This window comes from Cryptomeria japonica, chromosome 2 (genome assembly GCF_030272615.1).
Source record: "Cryptomeria japonica chromosome 2, Sugi_1.0, whole genome shotgun sequence".
Taxonomy (NCBI): Eukaryota; Viridiplantae; Streptophyta; class Pinopsida; order Cupressales; family Cupressaceae; genus Cryptomeria; species Cryptomeria japonica.
The window spans coordinates 411,661,262-411,673,570 of NC_081406.1; the positions used below are offsets into that span (position 1 = coordinate 411,661,262).

The window sequence follows — 12,309 nt, forward strand, 5'->3', positions numbered from 1 at the left end:
GGTCAAGTTCACACTTGCGAAATTGACCTCACACCTATGGATTTGACCTTTTAGAGTAAAATTTAAATTCATGTTTTTTCTAACTTCTCGTCATTCGTTTTTTGCTTCAAGCTAACTAAACACACATTTGTGTGATTTATTGTGATGTATTTGTACTCAAAGAGATTTAATTAACATTCATTTGATCATTTAAACATCTATTTGAATATTGTTCCCCTATATGGAAGGGATCACTTTAGTTGGTGCTCTAAAATAAATCTAGATCTATACATTCATTATAGAAGCATATGCACAATCTAGGAATACTGTTCTTAATCTTTAACTTAAGTTTTATTGCCGCTGAATTAGGAGAATGTGTTCTTTTGTGATATAATGACAATCCTCTCAAGGTATAGTTTTTAAATATCACCCAATCTTTAGATATAAAAAAAGGTAAAGGAAGTGGGAGCAAATTAGATAAAAAAAAAACAATCATGTAGATTACAAGATGATTTCTACAAATGTAAGACATTTGTGTGTGCATATCTAACCTAGATCTATAGACTTGAAAATTCACAATACAAATAGTTTGTTCATTATTCGATCACAAAGTTAAATAACTTTATTTATTACATTTATTTTCATACTTCTAACTTTTAATTTCAAAAAATATGATATACTTTTTATATAGTCTAAATTGATTTATACTTATTTATATACGTCGTATTATTTTAACTTAATTTACACTTTAAAAATATTTCAATCTCATACTATATTTTTCGATTATTGTAAAACATAAAGTTAAAACAAAAATCCAAAAATATTCTTATTTAAAAAAACTATAAAACATAAAGTTAAAATATTCTTATTTAAAAAAAAATCAAAGATTGTAACATATAAATCTCAAAATTATTTGAGAAAACTTTCTACATCATAAAAATTCATTTCAGTCTCATACTACATTTTTCAATTACTGTAAAACATAAAGTTAAAATAAAAATTCAAACCGCTCTACGGGACCGTGACCGTGACCGTGCCCTAAAATGGCAAGAGACGGAAGATAAAGGAAAGGGCTCAGCTCGCTTTAGAGAGGGCAGATTATATAAATAAAAAATACTTATGGGAGAATATATAAATAAAGTGAAAAACACGAATAATTATAATAACAATCACAACTTTTGCAGAGTCCACTGATACGTCGAGTTCTATCCTTCCACCGAAGGGGAAAGGGAAAGGACAGGCAGCTGAAAAAGGAAGATCCAAGTCTGTTGGTTGCAGGCATGGTAATTGCGTGAGCATTTTGTTTATTTTTTTCTTTTTATAGCTTAATTTGGGTTGAAAGTGCCACTGCTTCATTTTGAGTTTCAAGTTTTATGGTCTTTCGATTTTGGTGGCTTCCAAGATTGTCTAAATTCTTATTCCCTGATCGGGTTGGGCATATATCTTGTGATGTGAGTGTCTATCCTTCATCACACGCCTGAATTAACCTATCCAACTTGCGACTTTCTATGGCATAAGAGTTGTATGTATTGTGGATCCCAAAATCACTCAGATTTGCAGAATTCTAAAAATAATCATGAATGGCGAAATGAGTCACGGGTGGTGAAATCAAAACTAGACGAAACTTTCTAGTTGGGTACAGATAGATGGAACTATTGGGCTAACCGGTTGGAGAGTTGGGGTGATTACTCCTGAGACAAGTTGCAGTAACCAGTCTGCACTCTCAGTAGATATCTTCCTCAGCAAGCTTTCAAACTTGTGTGGCCAATAATTGCCGGTCTGCATTTGCCCTTTAACGTGACCACCGCAAAATCAAATTCGTGCATTTTTTGCTTGTAAATATAATGTAACCTATAGTTCGCTGTCTTCGATAGCTCAGTTATTCATCACTTCTTTCCACATTGACTAGAAAATCCAAATTTGTGTGAATTTCGCCTCTTGTGATATATTGTTTCGTTGCCAGCACATCCTAGGTTATGTTTGTAGTAAGGCCTTAGCTTATGAAACGCCATTTCATTTTGTGGAGAATTTAGATGAGAAAATTTTAAAATAACCTCCTCAGTTTCAAGCTTATGGGTATTGAATAGATTTCTTTCCTCATCTACATAGAAAGTTCAACAATTATGTTTTCTGTCAAAGCATTCCGAGGTCCAGGCCTTAAGATTGATTTGATCCTTATCGTTGTAATGTTTTTTATATCTATCATTGAGAAACTTTCTTTGCCAAATTTAAGTAGTTTTTTTACAGATTATATAGCCTTACAAGGGGTTGTTAATGATATTTTCTTATGTATGGTACTTGTATCTACACTTATATTTGTTGCATGTTATTAAGTAGTATATGATTGATTTTGGTATCACGAGAGTCTTCCTACAAGATAATTTGTTAGGAAGCAAGCTTTATGGGTGGTGTTCTCTGCATTTAAGTATTAGAATATTATTAATTACCAATCTCTACACTTTTGCATGTCCTGTTTTGTGGTCAAAAGAATTTGGTAGAGGATCAAGTCAGTCGGATTCTAGTGGTGAATGCTCAAAAAAAATATCTTTAATTGAAGTGACTTCTCTTGTACCTGTAGAATATGCACCTGTAAAAGCCTCTTTACATAAATGGTTTAGGATTGTGAGAAATTCTTATCAGCAGTTCTCTTCAAATGACAGTCTATTTTGTAATGGTGTTGAGATTCCTCAAAATCCTTGATTGGAGATTTAAGCCCGTTGTGGACTAAAACAGTACACATGTTCAATTATTGTTGAATGTTTATCTCCTTCCTTAATACTGTTTGCATACAGACATTTGACAAGATTTGCATTAATGGATAAGTAAGAACAAAATTTAATTTCAAAGTTTGGAGCGAATGGTCTAGTTTCTTGAATTAATAATTTTTTTTTTCCCTAATGCTTACATGGAGAGATTTGTCAAGACTTTAACGAGGGAATTAGTAAGAATAATATCTATTTTTAATTTTAGTATCGTATGGCTTGATACTTGTCTTTGCCTTTAATTTTCTCTTAAACATCTCCTCCATTTTATTATATTATAAGTATTATTACAAGTCCATATTTACAAGAAGTTTTTCACCACATCATCTTGATGGAGGTGCTGTATTTGTATTTGGAATCTTCATTTATTGTTTCTCATTTGTTAGATTGCAAATCAAGAGAAATTGGGCTGCCTTAGATTTGTATCTTATGAGCGGTTGACTCTGAAATATGTCAATAGGCATGACTTTTTGAACAAAGACATAATTAGTTATTAATTCATGATTTGTAATCCATTTGATTGACTATAAATGTCAAAATTACAAGATTGGCTTGTGGAGTCGGGTTAAAAACAGCATTGCTTTTCAAATATTGCATCTCCCCTCATTATTCTACTAACACGAGTTCTTGTAACTTGGACTTCATGTGTTGAGAAGAAACAGAGGAAGCATTCGAGCAGTGTGCAAAAACAAAGGGTTTGCTAATACTAGAGATAGTGCTTGCACTTCACCATGACAAGTTTGTCCTCCTCAAAAGTGGCTTTAAACGGCCTTTGGGTTTTACAGATAAGCTAGTAATTTCTATGGTTTAAGCAGATAAATAAGGTGATTGGAATGTGCATATTGCAGAATTCTATTTTAACTGTTATGTTCTTGTAGCTACCTAGATTTTAATCAGTTATACCAAATTTGAACTTAGCATTCACTTTTACATATATAATAACAACTTTGGAGTTTGCATGAATAAACTAGTAAATCTCATGGTTTAAGCAGATAGATGAGACAATTGCAATTGGCAGGTTGCAGCTTTCTTTCAATTTTAACTGTTAAGTGTTTATAGCTATCTGGATGCTGTTATAGTTTATACGAAATATATACCGAGTCTTGATTGTAACAGATGACTCTTATATGATCACGGTTTGCTGCTTTTTTTGTTATATAACTAAGACATTAACCTTAATCTTGGTATGTTATGTTTGCAATATTAACATACAACCTTAATGCATAAGTGTAGCATGAAATTCTGTGTATATATGTTAAAGTGTCACCATGTGAGCTAAAGACTGGTGTACAAACTCTACCAAATATGAAATCAATGATATTTCTAGTTATTTGAAAGGTCTAAGGTGAAGTACATTTGTTTGATTATCTCTAAGTGAAGGCTTAATGTTCTTCCAGCTTTCTTGTTGCTAGGATCAGATTGGGTGAGCTTAAAAGTGGGTTGGTAATTGTAGACAGTTTCTGCATTCCCTTTATTTTAAGTTCATAGTTTTAGATGAATTTGTTTTTGCATCCTTTTAGTCTAAAAGACATGATTGCATTCATGTAGCAGTTGTTGAAGGGCTTTGAACCTATTAAAATTCTTAAAAGGATTTTGCTTGTTTGTTCTATCAAATTGTGTCACTTTGCTGCTATCATATCACACTACTTTCCAGGAAGTGTTAATGTTTTACACCTTGTGGTATTCTGAGCAAAATCCGATGGCAAAGTTGTGGTCTGTATCTGATAATAAAAAATATCTGCAATAATGTCATTCCTGCACTGAAAAGTGGGATCTATGTAATTGTTCATCTTCCTAGAAATAAGGCTTTAAAATGGATTTCTGTGGAGGAAAAGGTTGCCTATTGATCCTGTCTTTTAAGATATTACTAAATATGTTATGTAGCTTCAATTTCCATTTTCCTATTTTCTTAACAAACTTCTACTTCATTTTTTGACTATTAATTTATTCCTTAATTAGGCTGATCCAGAGTTGGAAGCAATCAGGCAAAGGAGAATACAGGAGATGATGGCACAGAGAGGCATTGTATGACTGATCTAAAAAACTGCTACAGTATTGTACATTTCATTGCTAAAAGACTTTTATCCAAGGATGTTTTTTTATTTGTCAGGAATTACATTGTATTTATCTTTTCTTTTCTATGACTCTGATTCCCTTTCAGGGCAACTCACAAGGTGCTGAGCAACAGCAAGCACAGGAGGAGCAAAAGAGGTAAGCTAATCCCAACAGTTTAAGGCTTGAGCTTGAGTCCTCATTAACTACTTGAATAAATTTGACGTGCTTTCTTCCACACTTTTGACCATTCATTTATTCGCAAATTTGCATTTTTAACCTATATAGAATTCAATTGTAATTGGTGTTCTTTTAGTTTTTTAATCGGTTTCAAAAGTTTTGATTGCAGGACTGACATCTAATGCATGTCCAGGGAAGCGGAGGAAAAGAGACAATTATTATTGAGCCAAATTCTTTTCTCTCAAGCAAGGGAACGGCGTAAGTCCATATGAAATGCATTCTGATTTGGCAATTTCGAATTATTAGCTATCTGTAGGCTGTTGTGAAGGTTTGTGCATCTGGCATACTTGCAGGTGAGCACCTTCATGCATTAAGTTGTTCCTGTGATATTAACAATTTAAATTTTAAAACATTTACTTATTTTCCTCGCTATAAACCAAATGCGCATGCCTACTATACAAAAACAATATAGTGATTGGCATTCAAGCTTTTAGGCAAGATATATCAAACTTAAATTATAGGTACAAGGTTGCCAAAGACATCACTAGTGTGCAGACTGCACTTCATGGTCACCCCCTATGAACTTGACTATGTTTGTACATCAAGTCATAAAGTGGGGCAAATGCATTATATATTTAAATTATTTTGATAGGTAAAATTATCTTGTATTAAACATTTTGAGTTCCATCCAATGCCCAAGCTTCTACAGTCAAAATGCAGCAAAGCCACCAAAACAGGCCACTTCAGAAAACAGCTTGGACCATAAAATATCAACATACCTAGGCCATTCTGGAATGGCTTACAACTGGTTATAGAAATTTTTAGGATAAAAGATTTTGGCAGTTACAATCAAACCAGAGTAGAATAATCTAAATTTTTTTTATTTTTATTTTGAACTGTTGAGGTTCCAGATTTCATGCTTGGCTGTTGGGGGAGCTCTCCCTCTGAAAATACATATTTGGTGCTTATGGCAGGTAATCCTGTTGACCTCAGGTTTACACCCAGTCACAGGAGGAATCATCTATGAATGTTAAATTCCAATACTCTTACCTCTATGTACTTGGCAATAGAGTTTACTCCATCTAGCTGGTTGTTGGCTCAAACTTGTGATAATCTGGACCATAAGTTCAAATAATTAATCACTGGACCTCCTGGTATACTTCAGCAGTTGGCATACTCAGTTTCCCCATGTACGTTGAAGACCTAAAGAAATCTGTTAGACCCCATTGACATTGATGTTTTTTGAGCTGCTATCCGGTCATCCAAGATTTCATTATATAAATTTTGGAAACTATGTTTTATTCACTCTAGTACACTTTTATTGTAACTGAACGTATTTTTGAATTAAACCTACCACCATTCACTGATCTATCTGCTCAGTTTCAGTTGTTCTTTTGTCAAGGATGAATTTCTCAACATTGCTTGTCAGCTTACAAAGCTTCCTGTATTATTTTGTCAAAGAATTTTGCTAGATGAAATTTTCTCACTAGTGTATTATTGGGTATCTCTAACCTCATCATTCAGCAAGGTTCTAAGCTGTGCTTCTAATTTTACAGGATTAATTTTTTCTTCTTCACTGTTGAGCACAGTCAAACAGTGTTTTGAAGCTGATTCTAATGGCAGACTCAAAAAGAAGAAATGAGATTACTTTTGAATTATAGTTGAAATACTAAATAATAGCTCACTGAATTCAGACCATAACATTATTTTAATACTCACAACAAACTGTCATTAGTTGCTCGAATCAAATGCGAAATAACAGTTACAAACACACAAATCAAACCTAAAACTGTTTGCCAATCTTTCCGAATGGGTACTTGTTGGTGTTTGTTTTATCATCTACCAAACATTAGAATAGGATACCCGAATGCATTCTATCCTCTCCTGAAAAATCACTACTGATTCCAAGGTCTATATGTGCGAACAAGCGACTTTAGTGGAATAGCTTCTTGGGTAGTGTATGCTGAAAATCTCAAAGGGGAATTACGTTAACAAATGTCTTTGAACTGTTGGACTTGGACGGATTTAGCAATTTTAGGCTCTTTCTTTATTTTTGGGATTTTCGGGGATTTAGACTTTCAAAAAAGGAGAAAAGAGATAGGGTTTAGGAAAACTAATCTAATCCTACGAACTTCGGAGACAGTATCAACTGGGTGCTCTCGGGAAACCAAACTTTGCTTCGCCACACTAGGGACAACTACACCAAACCGGTGCAATCTTCAATGGATTGTGCTTATGATTAAGATGTTGGGATGCACAGAGGATGGGCTCAGACTAACTTTGCACGGTGAAATGGAAATCATCCATTCACCAAAAGTATGAGTGGAGATACACCATCAATTAACACTTATCAAATCCTTCATTCAAATTAACAACAATGAAAGCAAATCTAAATTAACCTTAACTAAGTGTTGAGGAAATTGAAACCATGCAAATCATTCAAACAATAGGGATTACAAAGCCTTAAGAGAAAGCACACATGCAATATGTTATCTGGGAATGACCTTACACAACAATACATCAAAAACCTCACACTCTCCAAATGAGAGGAGGTAGCCTTATATAGTTTAAAAATAAATAAATGAACGATCGAGATCAAACAGTGATCAAGGGCCAAGATTGAAAGCTATAAACCCTAATTAGGGTTTCCCAAAACACTATCAGCTTGAATGAATAAGAAAGTGACATGTGGCACAACTGCTAATCTCACTAAGGTGAGTGAGCGTCCACTTTCCTCTTTCGCAGATTCGATATACCTGGACACAATAAGCCCGACCTCCTCCATAGTGACACTTGGCAAGCTGCTAATTATGAAGTCGATGATGTCCACATCATCGGTACATGTGGCAAGGATGCTTTCCCACTCCACTGCTTGGGCGAGAAAGTTTTCATCGATGAAGAAAAAAAATTGCAATCCTCGAAAGATCGCCCTTGTCAATCATACCTGAGTCCTTGAAGAAGCTTGATTGAATCTTGGCTCTCAGGTTCTCTGCCTGCAAATCTTCCAGATCTCAAAAGCTACATGAAACACCTTGTTCAAGATCTCCCTGACACTCTCCTCTGTCTCAAAGCACTTAGTCTCGGATTTCTTCAAAACTTCAATCCGGGTGACCAAGGCATAATACCAAGTGTTGAAGTCATACCTATCTCCGGCCTGTGTGACACCTACATCCACTAGACTTCTCTTCGACAAGCCTCGGATAACTTTCAGCTGCGGAAGTATTTCATCTTGAATTTCATCCACGTCTTCCCAATTGGCAGCTAGGTCCTGGATACAGTTCGGGCTGACCAACGAAGAGGCTGACTCATGTGCTGACACTAAATTTTCTACCAGTATATCAGCATGTGCTGAAGCATCTGAAATCCACTCCTTGGCCTGTGTGAACGTACCCTTCATATCCTCATAATTCTTCATCGATTCCTGCTGAAGAGGTTGTGGAGGGGTAACCGGGATCTCATGGTTGAGTGGCCTGGTAAGATGGAGAACATACTTTCTCCATTGCTGGTTTTCTTCTTCAACCTTCTTTCTCTTCTCTCTCTCTTGAGCTAAACTTGCCTTCAGGGCGTTACAAGAGTCATCAAAGTACTGGACCTCTTGGTCTTGGGTGGGCTTACCCAGCTCTATAGTGGTGATCTTGTAGTCCTTTGGGGCAACACTGTCCTGAATTTTCCCTTCCTTCGGCACAGCTATTTGAACTGTCCTGAATCCCGCACTATCTCTCTGAATCAACGAGAACTTTCTGGTTGGCTTGGGCGGTTTGGCTATGACTGGCTCATTCACCTTCTCCAGAAATGCTGCTGTGATCTCTTCAGAATAGGTTTCCTTGGGGACCTTAGCCTTTATCCTCTCCCTTAGCCAATCAGGGATAGTTGATTGCTCTACGGTATTCTGATCAAACCCATCATTTGTCCTTCCTGGATCAGTAGCTATACCATCCAAGAAGACTACTGGAGATGCAGGGGTTTCAATTTGCTCTCTGTCCGGGCTTTGGGTGACTACTTTCATTATTTCCTTGATCGAAGGAGAAGGCACTCTCACTTCATTGTTAACCATGCCTATGTCCATCTCTTGTTCCTCAACAACATTTTGATCAGGTACGATAGAGGCGGCACTCAGGATGGAATGACCTTCGTTGGACTCCCGTCTCTCCCCTACAATCTTCTTTCCTGTGACCTTTACGCAGCTTCCAACTAACTCCTTCCTCTTCCGAGACCCAACACTTTTTGGATTCTGAGCATTACCTGCAGAGATACAAGGGTTGGAGGACAAAGAGTCATCTACTCCCATCAATTCATAGGTCAAGGCCACACCTTTAGACTTTAATTGCTTTGTCCTTTCAGATGTCCACTACCTAGAATACTCGACCACCGACCTCATGAGGTCTGCTAGATCTGATTTCTCTCCTTCTACCCAATCTATCAAGGCTAATGGTTCATTCTTCATCTTTTCGAAGCCTGGCTGTTGAAGCTCAAGGTTGTCCTCTACTTGGTCAGCAATTCTAAACACCTCCGTCACTCTTACCAGGCTCAAGGGAATTCTCGACCAAAATCTCTTCCTGATCTCGAAACTGTCAGCTGCGTTAGCCCAATAATCTTCTAGATCAGCTCTGTGTTCAAATGTCATCCCTTCGACCCTTTTTATTTTGCGGAACGGGTCAAAATTCTTCCTCGCCTTGTATTGATAAAAGGGATACCAAGCCAGCTCCTTCTCAGCAGTTGCAGCGTCTTGTGATGATGGGCATGTTTCCAACCCATTACCAATGGTGAGAGAGGAAATTCCTGCCTTCTTCTGTTTATCTCTTTGAATTGCCATGTACCCCTCCAATTGCCTCAGAACCTCGAGTAACACAACTCGGTTGGTAGGGTAAGCTGGAAGCTTGTAGGGAGACCCAGTAAACCCCTGAATTCTAAGGTAAGTGAACTTCGGGTATTGGATATACCAATATCCAAATCTACTGATGAAGTCCATAGACTCTTGAGAGAGTCTCTGATGCAGTCCACCTTGCAACGTCCGGGTGATGTGCATGAGAAATGTGTCATTTACCCTTTTAAAATGGAATTTTTCTTCCATGTGGAGTTGGGGATAACAATCATAGACTGGAAACTGGTTTTCTTTGTTTCCCACTTCCCCTCTGCAAGTGAGACCTATGTATCTGTAGGTTTTGGCCAAGGAATAAAACAAGGACGAGCTCATGAAGAAGGTTCTATTTGCTTCTAGGTTCCTCAGCTGGCTGTCCAGGTTGTCACTTATCATTCGGGCCCAGTCTATCATTTTCACTCCATTCATTATTTCATTAATGAAATAATACATCCAGGGCTCGTATGGAGCACCTTGAGGATTTCCCATTATCCTGTTCAACAGAATGATCATGTCTCCAATGTCTTCCTTGAAGTATGCTCTCACCAAGCTCTTCCTTTGAAGTTTGGAGGCGCCTTTCCTTGGCTTATCCAGCTAGGAATGGTTAACGATGGTGTCATACTCCTCCAAGTGGTCCTGATACATGCTATCAGCTTCGTCCTTGGTCACATACACAGTGTTATGATACTCTGGGATCCTGAAGGCTTTTCTGATGGCCTCATCATTGATGTTCGCCAGCACTCTTCCATCAGGTGCAACAACGTCCTTACTAGTGGGGTTGTAATGCTTAGCACATTCAACTACTAATTCGGTGCATTGCATGGTGGGGAGAAAACCAGCAGCATGCACGATGCCACTCTTCATCATCTTTCGTGCGGTTGTGGTAGGCACAAGGTTGTCCAAACCAAACATCCGCTTCTTAAATTCCCTCAGATTGATGTACCCGAGGTTGGTGTCGCTAACATTTTTCCACTTCGAAGTCATCCTTGACTTAGAAGGAGCGTCTTTATCCACTTGAAATTTCATAGTGCCTAGAATCTGCAATCAGATAATGAAACTTAAGTTAGAAATTAATTCGTAGATCGAAGAAAATAGGGGCTGCGAATGGCTAAGTGTTTGAAGATTTGATTCTTTTTTCCTCATACTTAGCCCAAAAAAATGGATTTTCATCTATAAACTCTTCAATCTCAAGGATGGTTGTGATCACAATACCACACTACGTGCTATAACTCAAAAACTCTCCTATACTTAGCCAAAAAAAATGATTTTCCTTCACTAGAAATTCGAATAAATCCACTAAAAATCATTTTCCATAACTCTGAAAATACTCAGAAAATACACAGAATCCAGAATTCTTCAGAGGGACTTCAATCTGCAAACACTTTACTATGCTCTCCTCAAGAACTACGAACTTCTTAGTGTAAAAAATGAAGTTACAAATGAAGTTGAATTCCCAATTAGAAACACGCAAAATCCTCCAACTCATGTTTCTAAATCTGACTCAAACCTTTGGGAAAGTGTTGTCGTCTTCTCTAGTTCGAAAATCTTTTACTTATGCAAGTTTCTAAATTGTTTTTAGTTGATTAATTCGAACTAGGCTCATAAAAGAATATCTTCCAAAAGTTTCTAATTTGGGACTCAGTCTGAAAATCCTCTCGATTTGCAAAATATCTTCTTTCCAATTTTAATTTTGAGTTTCCATTTTAATTTCCTAGCTCAATGATCTTTGAAAATCTCTTTTTCCAACTTTCTAATTTGATTAGGAGTTCGATTTTTTGGAAGATTTGATGACATCACTCAAAATTTTATTGACTTTGTTTGACTTCCAAGAGTAGGGTGGAGTTTTTAGTGTTCATCTTTATGTTTGGGTGGACTTTTGGAGGGTCTCCAACATGTTTACTTGTCTTCAATCTCATGCTTGGGCGGACTTTTATGACTCTCTTCATGGGCGGCCTTTCTACTAAGGCATAGGGCGGACTTGGATGCTACCTCCACCAAGGCGGACTTTCCAACTCCCTCTTCAAGGTGGACTTTAGGAGGGTCTCCTTGAGGGCGGAGTTTGATGTTACCTCAAGCAAGGCCTACGACGGAGTTTTATGCTCCCTCTTCATAGCCTCTCAAACATACATGGCGGACTTTTGAGGTTATCCAAGGCGGACTTTTTCCACTCCACAAGGCATGTCGGAGTTTAGGAGGGTCTCCTTGATGGCGGAGTTTGATGTTACCTCAAGCAAGGCCTAGGGCGGAGTTTTATGCTTCCTCTTCATAGCCTCTTTAACATACATGGCGGACTTTTGACATGGTTACCAAGGGCGGAGTTTGAAGGCTTCTCCTTGGGCGGACTTTGATGCATCTCCCAGTCAAGGCGGACCTTGGGTCTATCACCAAAGGGGCGGACTTTCTACTAAGGCATAAGGCGAACTCTTTGAACACCTCTAACATGGCATAGGGCAGACTTTAAGAAGGTTTCTTTGAGGG

General features: G+C 37.4%; 1 protein-coding gene across 2 annotated transcripts in view; it reads left to right on the forward strand.

Annotated features, from left to right (window-relative positions):
- Positions 1 to 1,104: 1,104 nt before the first annotated feature.
- LOC131061995 (uncharacterized) overlaps positions 1,105 to 12,309 on the forward strand; it is a 110,460-nt gene continuing 99,255 nt past the window's right edge. The window contains exons 1-4 of one of the 2 annotated variants that reach the window (XM_057995830.2): positions 1,105 to 1,262; positions 4,701 to 4,766; positions 4,903 to 4,952; positions 5,167 to 5,231. In XM_057995830.2, the coding sequence (XP_057851813.1) occupies positions 1,260 to 1,262; positions 4,701 to 4,766; positions 4,903 to 4,952; positions 5,167 to 5,231 (184 nt within the window). In that variant the 5' untranslated portion in view covers positions 1,105 to 1,259. Of the gene's footprint in view, positions 1,263 to 1,337; positions 1,431 to 4,700; positions 4,767 to 4,902; positions 4,953 to 5,166; positions 5,232 to 12,309 lie in introns of those variants that run through there. The other variant, XM_057995829.1, reaches the window with a different exon arrangement.